At 46.2% G+C, this 17,273-nt stretch overlaps 1 protein-coding gene across 1 annotated transcript in view; it reads left to right on the top strand.

Annotated features, from left to right (window-relative positions):
- Nucleotides 1–17,273, top strand: part of VWA2 (von Willebrand factor A domain containing 2) — a 38,595-nt gene that overhangs the window by 190 nt on the left and 21,132 nt on the right. Inside the window, exons 2-4 of the mRNA XM_023729893.1 lie at nucleotides 3,397–3,471; nucleotides 4,521–4,654; nucleotides 11,427–11,536. Of these exons, the coding sequence (XP_023585661.1) occupies nucleotides 3,397–3,471; nucleotides 4,521–4,654; nucleotides 11,427–11,536 (319 nt within the window). The remainder of the gene's footprint in view (nucleotides 1–3,396; nucleotides 3,472–4,520; nucleotides 4,655–11,426; nucleotides 11,537–17,273) is intronic.

Consider the following 17,273-nt stretch of genomic DNA (forward strand, 5'->3'; position numbering starts at 1 on the left):
GATTTGCTTCAAATCCTGTTGTAAAATCAAGTTAAAATACTTCTAAGGGTCTCTCAAATCCCTCCCTTCCTCTCCACTCAGTGGCTGCCTGCCTAGCCTAAGCCCCATGATCTCCTGCTGGGACCCCTGCAGTAGCCTTCTGACCAGTCTCCCTGGGTCCACCTGGCTCTCCCCCAGCCCATTCACCACACAGCAGCCATTGATCGTGTCTGGACCCCTCCTAAGAAAGCGATGTCCCCTTGCTCTTTGGAGGCCCTCCCTGATCTGACTCCATGGCCACCTTACATCCCCTCTGGTGTCCCTCTCTCCTCCAACCTTTGTGCTGTAGCCCCACACACCATTCAGTCCTGCCCAGCATCCTTGCTTCCTGACACCATAGGTGTCCTGAGATGTGTAGACCCCCAGATCAGGTCAGATCCCCATATTGAAACCTCCCATGGCCCTGGATACCTGCTCTGTACACTTAACAGAGACACGAGTGTACTCCCGTGAGTTTTAAAAAATTAGTGTCCATCTTCTCCTCATGATGTACACTCTATAAGGAAAGAGATTATGCATATTCTTTATCCATCACTGTAGAATCTCGACGCCCAGCACAGTGCCTGGCTTATAGTCAGTGCTCAAGACAGATATTCGTGATGGAACCCAACCATGCAGGGTGGGCAGTGTAACATAGTAGCTTCATGGTCAAGGGCTTTGGGAGTAGTGAGACATGTCTGGGAGCAGGGCCTAAACGAGGTCCCTGGAGCCCAAGGCACAGCCCAAGCTGGTCGTGGGACTTCACCTTCTGGGCACAGTCCAGTCTACAGAGAATGTCCATGTGCACTTGCTCTGACCATCCCTGGGTTTGACAGCTGAGGCAGGGGAGGCCCGGAGGGGCTGTGTGACTTGTCCAAGATCACGCAGCTGTTGGTAGCAGAGCTGGGTTTAAAACCCACATCTCCTGACTTCTGGGCTGGCTCCACCACTCCGGGACCCTCTGAGAAAAAGAAGTCTTAGTTTTCTGATCTGTAAAGTGAACAGGTTTGATTCATTCTCAGCCCAGCCTGCTCATTAGCATCAACCCCAGCTGAAAGTCTGTAAGCTCAGGCAGATGTGTTTAGGGGAGTCTGCCAAATTGGGTAGAAGAGGTAGCCACAGTCACACATTAGCTAACCGTCTGTGCCAGGGAACCCCTGCAGAGTCCTGATGTAACCTCTCAGGGGAGTGGTGGTGATGTCATCCAAGTGTGCTCACCTCAGCAGCTGAGCATATGCTACAGAGAGGCACGGATTAGAGTGACATCTTTAGTGAGTGACCTCTGGCTATGGAGTCCCCCTCCCACTCGTCTCTGGGAGATGGCTGGCCTTTCTCCAGCTGGTATGACATTTAAAAAGGAAGAATACTTTTCTGTTCTTTGCGGAGCCGTGGGCATTCCTTGTGGGAGCCCTGGTGGTGCAGTGGTTAAGTGCTCGGCTGCTAACTGAAAGGTCGGTGGTTAGAACCCACCAGCCACTTCATGGGAGAAAGATGTGGCAGTCTGCCTCTGTAAAGATTACAGCCTTGGAAACACTATCGGGCAGTTCTACTCTGTCCTATAGGGTCTCTACGAGTTGGAATTGACAGCAACAGATTTGGTTTTTTGTTTGTTTGTTTGTTGTTTTTTTTTTTTGAGATGGAGGGTGGGATTCCTTGGGTGCTGGACTCTTTACCAATAATTCATGGACTCAGTTTGGCAAACTTTAGTGCCTACATGCTACATGCAGAAAGCCAGGCTAGGCTCTGTGGACGGCGGGGCGGAAGTGTTCCCAGGGGGACAGGGAAGAGGTGCCCATGGGAACAGCACTGCATTATGGGATGGTATATAACTTGGGCTGCAGTGGGGCCACAAGAGTTATGGGCGAGAGCTTCATGATCTCTGAATGCAGTGCTGCAGGAAGCCTCTATTTTCTGGAAGACCAAATTGCTGAATTATTAGTTGGTTGGTTTGTTTTTTAACCGTTGCCCCTGCCTTTGTTCTAACATCTGCCATTTTTTATGTACGTGGAAGATCTTTTTTCTTTAATTAGTCTACTGTCTTTGTTCTGTAGTTTATGTCTTGTTTCTGCCTCTGGTGGCAAAACAGCAGTGGTGGACTGTCCTAATGAAAGATACTTGCTGACAGCTTTTGACTGTGGAGCTAATTGGTTGTTCAGCGTATTGACTAGAACCAGCTCCTCTGTGAGTAGAGATTAAAGGGAGGGCATACCAGGTGTGCAGGAGCTGCCTGATCAAAGTGACAGGAAAGTGGTGGGAAAGCTTGAAATGAGTTCAGGTTGCACTGGGGAGTAGGGATTGAAGGGGAGCCTGGAAGGTAGAGCTAGGAAGGAGGCTGGGACCAGCCCAAGGACGCTGAGTTAACCGGTTGACCAACAGCAAATTCCAGGGGGTGCTGCAAGCAAGAAGCATGCCCCTCCAGTACCTGAGACATTTTTTGTGTCCCCTGCACAGTCACTTTCCTGACAGCTGCAAACCCTGTGAGTCCAACCTCCCTGCACTGTGTGATTCCTGCTTTTCCCCAGCTCCCTCTCCTTTCCCTCTTTCCCCAGCAACCCATCACGGTCACCTTCATTCATCTGTCCTCTTCCTCTGGCCTTTCCTGCTCCTGGCTCTGCCCACCATAGCTTTGTTTCTCTATCTTGATAAAACATCTGCATGTACATTTCGTCCGCCACTGGAATCTACCAAGTGCAGTTGCAGAGGGGTGTTGGCTTTTCAAAAATATGTCCTCTAGGTGACGCCCTCATTGTCCTCAGGACTTTCTTGTGGTTGGCTCACCATTCTGAACTCCTGTGGTTTCCTTAGCATGCCTTGCCCTAAAAGTATATTTTTTCTTGGGATCCATTGCCAGGTGTAGTACTGTAGGATACTCTGTCATTGTTTGAGTCACAGCATTTTGTCACTTTTTAGAGCATTTGCTCTTGTGCTTTTCTATGAAACCCATTTCTTCTCTGCGTTGGCTGTTCACATCCAAGGTTAGTTTTTATGGCGGTGAGATGTTTAGTCTGAGGGATCCAGGGGGAGGTTTCCAAGGGCATACCTAGAGATAGTACAGGCAGCTACACCCAAGAGAGGGACCCAGTTTTTATGTTTAACCAGGGCCAAAACTGCTCTGAGTCTGTCTCTCTATAGCTCCTCTGTGTTTTTTTTTCTTTTCAAAATACTCAAATTTCAATATAAATGTATTTGATAGAGGTGTAATATTTAGGGGATTTCTTTATGCTATCCCTCTGTTAATTTTTGAGATACGAATCTTTAAACTCCTTCACATTCCTTTTTTCTCTCCTGTTACCCGTTTGTGGTATTCACACAACGTGGAGAGCAAGACTCCTTCCCCCTCCTCCTTGGAATGACTGCTTCTGGTGTCTTCTCTCCTAGTGCCCCCATCTCTCCCTCTTCAGGAAGTCCATGTAAGCAGGGAGACCATCGGGAAGATTTCAGCTGCCAGCAAAAGTAAGCTCGTATTTTACTTAGTCCTCCAACACCCGGTTCAACTTCTGTGTGACAGACCCAAGGGAAACTGTTAACTCCAGATAAACTTTCTGCCTCACTCTTACTTCTTTTCACTGAGACCAAAGTCATTTTCCCAAACGGGCCCAGTTGAGTCACTCTTTTAGGTGAAAACCCTCGGTAATTCCTGGTGCCGGATTTCTTGGCCTGTGCTTCGAGGTCTTCTGTTATATGATCACTGTCTAAGAGTCTTGTTTCCCGCCATATTCCTTTCTCTTCCACGATAATCAGTATTCCCTCCTGCGGCCCATTCCCAGAGGCCCTGCATGCCCCTTCCTCAGGCGGGACGTCCTCTCTTCTCTCTCTGGTGAAACTCCTTCATCTTTCCTCAGCTCCAGGGTGCCTTCTCAGTGGTGCCTTCTCTGACTCCCCATCCCTTGCCTCCTCATGGTGAGGTGGTGGGAGTATGAACTCTGGAGCCAGACAGCCTGGGTTTGATTCCTGGCTTTCCCTCTTTCTGGTACTTGGGCCTTAGGAAAGTTACTTAATTGCCATGTACCCTGCTTTCCTCACCTGTTGACTGGAAATAAAAATAGTAACTTATCTCACAGTGTGGTTGCGAGAATTAAATAATATGTTCCGTGCAATAGTGCTGGCTGTTATTATTGCTACTTTAACTCTTGGGTAACACTGCCTCGTATAACAGGATGCCTGACTGTGTCCCTGACTAGACTGTGAACCCTTGAGAGCTGAGACCAAGGCTTTTTGGTGTCCCTCCCTGGCCTGGGAGACCCTTCCTCGGGAGACCCTTCCTCTCACTGAGCTCAATAGTGTTGAATTGGATTTGTCCGTTAAGACTTTCAGGTAGGGGCATGTCCGTGGTGGCTGTGTGCTTCCCACCTCAGATGGGGGCCGGCTCTGGCCTGGGCCTTCTGCAGTGTTATCTCTGTTGTGGTAAGAGGAGCTGCAGCTCCACCCACCACAAGGTCATTTCTGCCCATGACCCAGATGTAGGGAAGCCCACGTCACACGTTCTGCCCCCTCTCTCCTAGTGATGCAGTGCTCAGCTGCGGTGGACGTCCTGTTTCTGCTGGATGGCTCTCACAGCGTTGGGAAAAGGAGCTTCGAGAGCTCCAAGCACTTTGCCATCACGGTCTGTGATGCTCTGGACATCAGCCCCGAGAGGGTGAGTGCATGTCTGGTGGGCCTTTGTATTAGGGCCTCTCTGGTTTCAGGTGGCAGAAATCCAGTCATAAGTAGAAGAGGGCACTTATCAGCTCGTGAACCCGGGTTGCAGGTAGGGTGGGATCCAAGGGCTCAAGCAAGGCTATCAGGCATTCTTTTTTTCTCCTCAATTTTGCTTTCCTGTGTTGGCTTCATTTGCAGGCAGGTTTCCCTGACATAGCAAAGTTGTCCTTCAAGCTAGTGACCCCCAGTAAAAAGAAGGTATACCTCTTTCTCTGTAGATCTGGCAGTAGTCTCAGGAGGGCTCTGATTGAGCAAGCTGAGGTCACATGATAGTCCCTTGACCAGTCACAGGAGCCCAGAGGAAGAGATTCTCTGGCCAGACCTGAGTCAAGTGCTCATCCACTGGGGGCGGGGGTAGGGGTGGAGGAAACACATAGATATGATTGCCTGCTAGAAAGAGGGGCTGTGTTTGCAGAAAAATGGGAAAGGGGAAAAGAAAAAAACCAAACATGCTGAGCAGACAAAAACTATAGCTACCTCAGAATACCAGAGTCTCAATATGAAGCACAGCTCCTACCTCCTCTGTTCATTTGGAAGGAACTAAACAACAACAAACCAAACCCATTGCTGTCGATTCCAGCTCATGGTGAGCCCGTGTGTCTCAGAGTAGAACTGTGCTCCATGGGATTTTCAGTGGCTGTGCTCTTACTGAAGTAGATTGCCAGGACTTTCTTCCGTGGCACCGCTGGGTAGATTTGAATCACCAACCTTTTGATTCATAGCCAAGCACAAACTGTTTGTGCCATCCAGGGACCTTAGGAAGGAATTACTCCAGCCTAAATGAATCTACGCAGCGTCTTCATTTCTTGCGACTCCTAGCTCTAGACAGCGGTTCCTAAATAAATATCAGCCGAGTGTGGTAGCTGTGGGTCTTGTTTGTGAAAGGGGCATTTTTGAACAACCCAATAGAAAAATGGGCAATGAACACAGATAGTTCCCAGAAAACGAAACACAGAGGACAAGATGTCCAACTGACTTAATGTAATAGTACATCTCCAACTGACATACCATTTTTCACTTACTAGATTAACAAAAACCCAAAGTTTGGTGACATATTCCACTGGCAAGACTCTAGGAGACTGGTGTTCCCATTTGTGGCTGGTGAGCGTACAAACTGGGCAACCTCTATAGGAGGAATCTGACCATATTTATCAAAATTGCAAAGGCTTGGACCCTTTGACCCAGCAGTTGCACTTTCAGGAATTTATTCTACAGATACTCCTCCTGCAGATGCAAAATAATGCACATACAGATTGTTCATTGTGGCATTGTTTGTAATAGCAATATTTCAGACAATCCAACTGTCCATTCCCAGGGGACAAGTTAAATACGTTCTGGTGCACCCATTTAATGGGGCCGTGGGCAGCTGCAGAAAGTGAATGAGGAAGCTCTTCTAGGTATTGCTATAGAAAGACTCCAAAACAAACTAAATGTAAAAAATAAGACGAAAATGGTGTGTTACTTTTTCTGTGAAAAATGAAGGGGGTAAATAAGAGTTTATACTTGTATTTGCCTCATACGTGCACAAAGAAGACTGGAAGCGCTTTTAAGAGGCTAAAAACTGGTTTCCCATCGAGGGGGAGGTCGGGAACTAGACAGTTGGGGCGCAAGTACAGGGGGAGAATCGTCAATATGGACATTTTAGTACTTTCTGGATGTTAATCCTTGTGAATTATTCCCTATCAAAAGTCAAATAAAAAATTAAGAAGGGGCATTTGATCTGCAAAGCCAAAATTACTTGAATTGGAGACTGTTTTCCGAAATGACATTCCTGGGTTACTCCTGGTAAAACCTAGAATTTAGGAGCACAAGTGGCTTTTAATTAGAGCCAGATTTTCCCGAGAGATGCATGTCACTTCGGGAGAGTGAGCAGATAACCATGGACATAAGCAGCCTTGCATTGTCATGTAAAAGCACCCTTGTTAGGTGCTGTCCAGTCGGTTCCAACTTGTAGTGACCCTGTGTACAACAGAACAAAATGCTGCCCGGTCCAAAACCCGCCCCCCATACCCCCCCCCACCACAGCCACCGTAGGAGAGACATCATTCAGTCTAGGCATGGCAAGACCAGAAGTCCCAACTGTGATGTCAGCCCAGCACACAGTCCTTAAAAGGGTCAGGGCCAAGGACAGCTGAAACTCCACCCTCCTCCACACACGGCCCTGCTTTTAAAAGGAAGTGATTCCTTATGAAGCTTCACTAGTTATTCATGGACAAAATGGCACACAGATCAAACTTTCGACTTTGGCGTTGATGTAGTGTGTCCTGAAATGGGTGGCCTGGAGACAACTGAGGATGGCAGGTTGGGAGGGAAGAGCTGTATGGACTACAGATGAGGAAATTGAGGCTCAGAGAGGCTGAGTGGCTGCCTAGGGTCACACAGCAAGCTCAAGACAGAGCTAAGTCTGGAAGAACTGGGGCTCTTGACTTTCATCCCAGAACTTGCTCCACTACACCGTGTGTCTTTCCCAGCATGGCCCCTGGCTAGGATGATGTAACGATACTCAGAATTCACACCATGCTCTCACAGGGCAAGTGGACAGCTGGCAGTGTGGCATGGGGGTCGGGGAGGAGGAGTGTGCCGATGGAATTGCGTGTCCTCAGGGAGAGGGTGGTCAGGCAAGAAAACGTGGCTGAGTACTTCATGGTTGGTTCTGTTGGAGCAGCTGCCCTGCCCACAGGCCCCCAGAGTGCAGGAAATTTAACCTTTGCATCGCAGGACCGAATCTAGAAAGTGGCGCTAAATTGTGGGAGCTGATTTTTTAGGCTAGATATTGGGAAGCCAGACAGTGCCCAGAACAGGGAGCCAGGAAACTTGCAGATGAGGGAACATGATTACCATTTTCATGTGAAAGAAGGTGCCGAGTGACTGTTTTATTAAGAGGGCAGAACTATAACCCTGGATGTTGAAGGAGTTAGATTTGGGCTTGAGAAAAACTTTCTCACCGCAAGGTTTGTTACACAGAAGAATCAGGTGTCTGCCTGAGTGAGGAGTCCTTGGGTGGTACAAACGGTTAACGCACTCAGCTGCTAACTGAAAGGCTGGAGGTTCGAGTCCACCCAGAAGCACTTCGGAAGAAAAGCCTGGTGATCTTCTGGAAAAATGAGCCATTGAAAACCCTATGAAGCACTATTTTACTCTTACACACCTGGGGTCTCTACGAGTTGAAGTTGACTCAACGGCAACTGGTTTTTTCCAGTATTTGTGTGAATGAGTGAGTACCCTGACCTCCAACACACTCAAGCAGACTTGTTCGTAATGCTTTAGAAGGACTTTTGCATGACAGTGATTCCAGATGCTCAGTCTGGCTTGTGGCTTCAGGTTTTGTATCTTTGCTGCTGTATTTTTGTGTTTTCTTCTTATCTGTGTATACAAGGGAAGTGATTTGCCCCTTGTTTTTCTTCCTGTAACTTTAGTTTGAGGGAAGAAATTTTCAAGTAGCTATAAATTAAGGCTTTATTATGGGTGCTCTTTTGTCAAGGTGGGTTTTTCGGTGTTTGAAGCCTTCCTCTCAACACTTAAAAGCTGAGAAGCTAACTTGCTGGCTGTAATAGAATGATTACTGAGGAGTGATTACAGTGTGGAGGGAAAGCTGGGCAAGCTTCCTTCTGAGGCATACAGTAAACTGAAGCAGATGAAAGGTAACGATTTTGCACCCAGACCACCAATTAAATTGCATGCCTTAACTATTGACTTAAGCTGTTTTCCAGCTTGTCTTGTTTTGACATTGTATCCTTCCTGTTTAACCCAAGTAAATACACTCAGCTGTTGGTCTCAAGAGAGTTTTTTTAATTCCCTTTTTAACTGAGTAATTCAGTCACATGGTTCCATAAAAAAGATAACCAGGGAAAAGTCTCCCTCACACCCACTCATTTTCCATTTGCCAGTCCCCCTCCCAGTTTTCTTGACTCTCCTTGCAGAATTGCTTCATGCAAATATAAGCAACGTGAATTATGTTATTTGCCCTTTTTTATACCAAGGGAAGCATACTGTCTATAAGCTGTTCTATTTCTTGCTTTTTTTCCTCCCCAATTTATCTTGGAAATCTTTTTATATCAATATATGGGTATATATTTGGTTTTGTTGTTGCTTTGTTTTTTTATAACTGATTAACATTCCATTGTAAGGATTTACCAAGGTTTAGTTAACTAATCATCTATTGACGGACATTTGCTAGTCCAAATATACTGTGATGAACAATCTTATAAATACATCATTTCACATGTGTGGAAATAAATCTGTAGGATAAATTTCCAGTTTGTTGTTGTCAGTTGCCATTGAGTCAGCTCCCAGTAACCCTATGCATTTATAATTTTTGATAAATATTAACAAATTACCCTCCATGGAGGTTACACCAGCTTATGTTCCTACCAGCAATGTTTGCAAGCCTGGTTTGTCCACAACCATATAAACATTGTCTTTGGCTTTTTGCTAAACTGATATAGGAAAATAGTATCTTTCTACATATTTAAGAGCCCTTTGTGTTTGCTGTTGTGGTCTCTGTTCATATCCTTTGCTCATTTTTCTGTTGGATTATTTTACATATTGATTCCTAGAAACTCTTTATATATTTTGGAAAACTAGCCCTTTGTCTCTGACATGAGTTGTAAATATTGTTTCTATTTTGTTTTAGCTTTTTTATTGCATTAAGGTATGTTTTGCCATGCAGAAGTTGTTTTTGTTTTTTAATGTAGTTAGATTTATCAATCTTTTCTTTATGGTTTCTGGATTTCAAGTCACAGGAAGATCTTTTCCAGTTCAACGTTATAAAGGAATTCTCTCAAGTTTTCCTTTAGAACTTTCATGGTTCCATTTTTCACATTTAAATCTTGAATCCATTTGCAATTTATCCTTTATTTTTTTACAGATGGCTACTCACTTGCCCCAAAATCATTTACTGACTTTTTCCCCACTGTTTGTGATGCCCCCTTTATCACACCTTAAACTCGAGGGAGATCTCAAAAGGGTTCCTTCTCAGAAGCTTCTGCCTGAGCTTGTCTGTAGTTCTGTGAGTGTCCATCTCTCCCGCATGCCCACTTGAGATTTAAATTTCTTCCTACTTAAAATGCCCAGTGGTTCCTCATCAGAACATCCTTCGTCTGGAAGGAAAGGCTAAAGGGTGGACTCACTGGGAGGAGATAGAGTTCTTTGGTCATCTCCCAAACCCCAGACATGTAACAAAGGAATTTAAGTAGTGGTAGTAGCCAGTCATTTAAGACATTGCTTAATGTGACTCAGTTGGCCCATTTGAAATCTTGGCCAGAATTGGGGTCCAGTTATGGGAATTGCAACTGAGAGCCAGTGATTAAGTATGGGGCTTGGTCCCTCAAGAAGAAACCTGAATATTTGTAACCTTCTTTGCTTGGACACACTAGTGTCTCAAGAATTCAGATAATGGCTTTGCTCAGTTTCCCTCCTTCCATTTTGTAAGACACTGGATTTTCTCTCAGGACCTCCTTTTCAGTGAGAAGGTTTGGCATCATCAGTGGCTCTTGCTCCCTCCGTTGCATAGATACCTTTAGCTCCAGTGTTGCTTGTCTCAGTTTGGAGACAATCCAATCTGCCCCTGGTTGGAGCCTTGGCCTTTCTTTAGCTTAGAGCAGACCTGGAGGGGCTGACCACCCAGCAAAGGAGCCAACTGGTGGTGGCTGTGGTTGGCTTCTGTGGTACCCCTAGTTGGATCAGCGTGCATTTTGCTGAAGGCCTATGCTGGCTGCTGAGGAGGGGGGTGCATAACTGAACCTCAGTGGAGATCATAGGCACTGAAGTCCAATGGTCTGGATTTGAGTCCTGGCTCCCTTTCTTACAAGGAGCCCTGGTGGTGCAGTGGTTAAAGCGCTAGCCAAAAGGTTGGCAATTCAAACCCACCAGCCACTCCGAAGGAGAAAGATGTGACAGTCTGCCTCTATATTACAGCCTTGGAAACCCTATAGGGCAGTTCTGCTCTGTCCTTTAGGGTGACTATGAGTTAGAATTGACTCGGTGGCAACAGGTTTGTTTCTTTTTTTTTGTTTTCCCTTTCTTACTAACTCTGCGACCTTGCGCAAGATCTGTATTCTCTTCTAAATTTTCATTTCCCCAGCAGTAATGTGGGCACTGAATGTGTGTGGATTCAACAAGATCATGTATGAGCTTGCTTCAAATAGTGCCTGTGCCCAGGAGACAGCTGATAACCGGAGCGGCGTGCCTATCCTCCAGGCTCGTGGCCCAGCCAGGAGAGATGCCAGAATGTGGAGCTGCCAGGGGCGGGGGGCAAGATGTGGGGAGCCCTTGGGTGATACAAATGGTTAAGCGCTGAGCTGCTAACTGAAAGGTTGGTGATTTGAACCCACCCAGAGGTGCTTAGGAAGAAAGGCCTGGCAGTCTGTTTCCGAAGGTCACGGCCTTGAAAACCCTGCGGAGAGCAGTTTTACTCTGACACACGTGGGGTCGCCATAAGTCAGCATCCACAGCAGCTGGTTGGTTGCTTGGTTGGTTGAGGGATGTGGGTTGAGAAGATTGAATTGCGGGGGTTGGCAGTGCAGGACACAGGCAGATGCAGCTATTTCCTTCCAGATTTTCTTCCTGGTCTTTGGAACCTTCTTTTTGGAGATTGGTGATAGCTCCAGCACTGGTGTTTGTTGAGTGGACAGGAGGCAGGCTGTTAACCTTTCCTGTCCCTTGAGACCTCTTAGGAATGTCTGTGATTTGCCCCCTGTCTCCTACTGCAGGTCAGAGTGGGAGTGTTCCAGTTCAGTTCCACCCCTCATCTGGAATTCCCCTTGGATTCGTTTGCTACCCGACAGGAAGTGAAGGTGAAAATCAAGAGGATGGTTTTCAAGTATGTATGATCAGATAATGCCACAGCTGGGAAGAAGCCAGCTTCTGTTATAATGGCTTCCTTGAAGGATGAGGCCTTGCTCTCAGCCCCACGGCTTACTCAGGGGGAAGGTGGGAGCTGAAAGCGGGTGGTGGGCTTCCTGAACCCCAGCTGTGCACACAGAGCTCCCTCCTCAAGGGAATGCAAATGTAAGTCAAAAAAGTATTTGTTGCAATTCTGTGTAGCTGTCAGTTATGTGGAGGGAAGGGCTGCTGCAGGCTGAGACTGGGGTTAAGATGTGTAGTGGTGGCAGGGACCCTGGGTCCTAGTCCCAGTTCTGTCCCTGGTGACCCCTGCAGCTTGGACAGTTTACACATTCTCTGAGCCACTTTCATGTTTTTTGTTTTGGTATAAAAAGGGTAAGTGCTCCTCTGTTAGTGAGAGTGCTTTAAAAATTATGAAAGCTGTTTATGTGCTGATGCACATATGCACTCTATATACGCAGTAGGGCCATAACACTTCAAGTTAGCTGATGCCTGTGTACCTGTTGCCGTCAAGTCGATTCCAACTCAGAGACCCTATAGGACAGGGTAGAACTGCTCCATAGAGTTTCTAAGGAGTGGCTGGTGGATTTGAACTGCCAGCCTTTTGGTTAGCAGCCAAACTGTTAACCGCTGCACCACCAGGCTCCAATATATGTATAGGTGTGTATAGATATGTATACATGTATCTTACGTGTGTGAGTTGCTGTTGTTAGGTGCCATTGAGTTGGTTCCAATCCATAGAGACCCTGTGTACAACAGAACTAAACACTGCCAGGTCCCGCACCATCCCCACAGCCACTGCCATGTTTGAGCCCATCATTGCAGCCAGTGCCAATCCATCTAGTTGAGGGTCTTCCTCTTTTTCATCAACCCTCTGCTTGACCAAGCATGATGTGCGTCTCCAGGGACTGGTCCCTCTTGATAACATGTCCAAAATACGCGTGTTTTTGTGTATATGTTTTATATGTGGGAAACTCGGGTGGCATAGTGGTTAAGCGTTTGGCCGCTAACCAAAAGGTCAGCAGTTCGAATCTACCAGGAGCCCCTTGGAAACCCTGCGGGACGGTTCTCCTCTGTTGTATCGGGTCGCTCTGAGTCGGGATCGACTGGACAGCAGCAGGTTTGGTTTTTTTGGCTTGGTTTTATGTGTATGTATCTGTATGTGTATAGAACTGATATAATGTTTGTCACAAGCCCTCACAGAAGAATAGCTTTGACTTGCCACTTGTCACTCTGATGTCTAGATCCTCTTGGTCTGTGTTACCCCGTGCTCTGGTGTCCTCTGAAGTCCCACTGAAGTCTGTGGTCCCAGCTGTTTACTGCCACTGCCTCCAGTCGCAGAGGCCCTGAGCTCTGAAGTCCTTCTCCCAGGTGCAGGCGTCTGTAGGCCCACCGGCACTTGCAGCAAGTCTGAGTCCCCCCACTGGGCACACCGGGACCTCTGGAGTCCCAGCAGGCACAGGGAAGCCCAGTGGCTTCATCTCAGGTTGTTTATCCCAGCCCTTTCCTCTGCCCAGGGGTACCCCGGACAGAATGAGGGCCAAGTCCAATGCAAGAAAGTGCAAAAGAGAAAAGCACGTTCGTATGTTTTTTAATATATCCATTGGTACATGCTGGCCTTTCTTCTTTCCCTTCTACCTCTTGGGCCTCCAAGAACAGGTCTCCCATAGAGAGCTGTTGGGCAGCCTCGCTCCAATCCTGGGCCCAGACATACAACAGCAGCACTTGTCAAAGTGAGGCCCTAGAGCCACCTGGGTAGAATTGCCGGGGGAGTGTGTAAACATGCAGATGCCTGGGTCCCACCCAGACCTACTGAATCAGTTTCTGGGCAGTGAGGCTTGGGAATCTGCAGTCTTCTCAGGCCTCTGCCTTCCCGCCTACTCATGACTATTATGCACACTAACCTTTTTTTTTTTTTTAAAAAAAAAAAAAAAGCTTTACTGAGATATGATTTACATATCATCAAGTTCACTCATTTTAAGTGTACAAATTTAACGGTCTTGAGTATATTTTAAAGAGTTATGCAACTCAGTAAGTAATCTAATTTTGGAACATTTCGTTATCCTAAAAAGAAACCCTGTAAACAGACATTTCTCCAAAGAAGGTATACATATGGCCAACAAACACATGAAAAGATGCTCAGCATCATTAGTCATCAGGGAAATGCAAATCAAAACCACAGTGAGACACGCCTTCACACCCACCCAGGATGGCTCTAATCAACAAGACAAAAACAATAACTAGTGTTGGTGAGCATGTGGAGAAACTGACCCTTCTACACTGCTGATTAGCAGGTAAAATGATGAGTTGCTTTAGAAGACAGTTTGATAGTACCTCAAAATGTTAAACGTAGAGGTACCATGTCACCCCACCATTCCGCTCCTAGGTATATACCCAAGAGAAAGGAAAACACGTGTCCATACAAAAACTTGTACGTGGACGTTCATCACAACATTATTCATATTAGTCCCAAAGTGGAAACAACTCCAATGTCCATCAGCTGATGAGTGGATAAAGAAACTGTGGTATGCCCATACAACGGAGAATGATTTGCCCATAAGAAGGAATGAAGTCCTGATACACGCTATGATGTGGATAGACCCTGAAAACATGATGTTGGGTGAAACAAGCCAGACGCGAAGGCTACATATTGTATGATCCCACTTACATGAAAGGTCCCAAATAGGCAACTTTGTAGAGATAGACAGCAAAGTGCTAGTTGCCAGAGGCTGGGGGAGGAGAGATGGGGAGTGACTGCTAATAGAGATGGGCTTTCTTTTGAGGGTGACGAAAATGTTCTAAAATTAGATAGTGGTGATCATTGTTGTGGTTGTCCGATGCTGTTGAGTTGATTCCGACTCATAGCGACCTTCTGTACAATGGAATGAAAAGCTGCCTTGTCCTGCACCATCCTCACAACCGTTGTTATGCTTGAGCTCATTGTTGGCAGCCACTATGTCAGTCCATCTCATTGAGGGGCTTCCTCAGTTTCGCTGACCATGTACTTTACCAAGCATGATGTCCTTCTCCAGGGACTGGTCCCTCCTGATAACATGTCCTGATAGCATGTACAACTATGAATATACTAAAAACCAAGAAATTATATACTTTAAAAGGATGAATTTTATGGCATATGAATTATTGTATCTCAGTAAAGTTGTCATTAAAAAAAAAAGAAACTTTGTACTCACTATATGCACATTAACTCTTGCAGAACAAAAAGTAGCCTGTTGGTTTCAGTTTAGGACTGGAAGTCGCGGACTGTTCGGGTGACTTTGACTCAAATGACTGCTCTGCTCTCATCTGAAAGAATGAGCAAACTGCAGAGGGTTGCTACAGAAGGTGCTTAGAGATCATTTAGCGCCCACTCCAAGATCTTATTTTACAGTGGAGGATACTGAGGTTCAGAGTATCCTCTGACCCTTGTCCCGGGGCACAGGGTCACACTGCTAGTCCTCCTTCCCAGGTTGGTGCCATCTGCAGTAGGCCCCACCTGGCTGTCTTTTCCCACCCCCCAGCCCTCCAGATAATCATTGAGCCTCTTCTCAGCTGTGTTGAAAGTCATACCCAAGGGCCTGAGAGGAGTATTCACGACATACAAGATCCAGAGATGCATTAAGAGTGCCGAGTGAGGATGCTGGGGTAGAGGAAGAAGCCTCTTGATGTGTCTGAACAAGTCCAGCTGTTGTTTGGGGCATGTGTGTGATCAGCACTTCTGTGTCCTAGGATGACTATCAGAGATGACAGACAAGCTAAGGAAACAGTAATTGATTTTTGGCTATAGTTATGGGGTCACTGAGGACATGGAAAACAAAGACATGCTATTCATCAGAGCATGGGAATGTTGGCTGCGTGGACACACTGACCTCCACAGGCTTGTTTTCCTTTCTCTGCTGTGAAGTTTGAAATGATGAACTGATTAAGGCAGCTCCACCCCAATCCCAGAGCCCTTGCCTTTCCAGACAGAAACCATACCCCTCCCCTCCCCATAGAGGCCGATTTTGAGATGGTTACGAACCCACTCTGACAGGGCTGCTTTGCAATAAGAAGTTTTAAAACTGTTATAATTATTAGGTGCCTTCGAGTTGGTTCTAACTCATGGTGACCCCATGTACAACAGAATGGGATGCTGCCTGGTCCTGCGCCATCCTCACAATTGTTGCTATGTTGGAGCCTATTATTGTAGCCACTGTGTCAATCCATCTTATTGAGGGGTTTCCTCTTTTTCACTGACCCTGCACTTTGCCAAGCATGATGTCCTTCACCAGGGCCTGGTCCTTTTAAAGCACCCTGTAATAACATAAAATCAGATAAAACGTAGCTGGTGGGTGGCTCTCAAGTCCTGGGACCAGTGGCCAGCTGGCTGTGCACACTTGCGTTCATTTCATGAATCTAATCACAACCCTGAGTTTTATGTGGTTGCATTTTTGGGGCCCCATCTGTAGCTTTATTGGGGTTTTACTATATTTAGAGAATGCTACAGAAATAGCTCACACTCACCACTTCACCTTAGCACAAAGCCTTTCTAGCTTTCTCTGGCCTCTTTCAAACCACATTAACGTTTAAACACAGCTTCTAGAATAATCATACTTATGAGGCACATTGTTCTTTTTTTCACTTAGTGTTATATGGTATGTACTGTTGCATAAAGCTGCATTATTTTTCATGTTGAGCCTTTTTAGTGGTTATATTAATAATCTGTTGGATTGAGATATCATGATGTATTTAATCATTCTCCTAAAAGGAAACATTAGGGTTGATTGCAGGATTTTTTTCCTACTGTTAAACATAAAACCAACTGTAATCAAGAGAGTAAGGGCTTGTACTTGAGGCTCATGGGCTCATGGCCCAGGTGGGTGATGGTAAGGGAGTTCTGGGGTCACACTGGGCCTGGGGCACCCTGACTTTTGGGGAGAAGAGAGTTTCATGAGCATTTAGGCAGTATAGTATAGAGCAGGTGTTGGCAAACGTTTTCTGTTAAAGGTCAGCTGGTGAACATTTTAGGCCTTGAGGATCATATGGTCTCCACATAGACAGTACATAAATAAATGGACATGCCTATGTTCCAATAAAACTTTATTTACAAAAACAGATAGCAGGCCATATTTGGCCTGTGGGCTCTAGTTTGCTGACTCCTGAAGAGTAAAGAGCATTGGCTTCAGAATCGGCCTGACTGGGTTTCATCTCCAACTCTGACCTCCACTAACTGGATGAGAGGCAAGTGACTCCACTGGCTATGTAGCGTTGTGCTTAAGAACTTGGCCTCTGGAAGTGGAGGGCACAGGGTTCAAGTCTTGCCTCCAGCACTCACAATCTGTGTGACCTTAGATAAGCCACTTCTCCAAACTCCCCTATCTCAGAGGCCTGAGGTGAGAATTATATGAGATACATACACAGAGTGCTTGGCACATGGTAAGTGCTCAATAAATACTAGCAGTTATTATTACTCTTCTCTGAGCGGTGGTTTCCTCATGTGGGAAATGAGGGTAGTAGTACCTTTTAGCATAGTTGTGAGGATTACATTTAGTAACAAGTACATGGAGTCCCTGGGTGGTACAAACAGTTAACATACTGCTGACGGCAGTTCGAGTCCACCCAGAAGTGTCTTAAAAGAAAGGCCTGGGACTTCCGGCAAGATGGCGCTCTAGGCAGAAACACCACGCCGTCCCTCCACAACAAAGATCCGAAAAACTAAGCCAAACAGAGAATCAACA

Source organism: Trichechus manatus, unplaced genomic scaffold, assembly GCF_000243295.1.
Source record: "Trichechus manatus latirostris isolate Lorelei unplaced genomic scaffold, TriManLat1.0 scaffold00031, whole genome shotgun sequence".
Taxonomy (NCBI): Eukaryota; Metazoa; Chordata; class Mammalia; order Sirenia; family Trichechidae; genus Trichechus; species Trichechus manatus.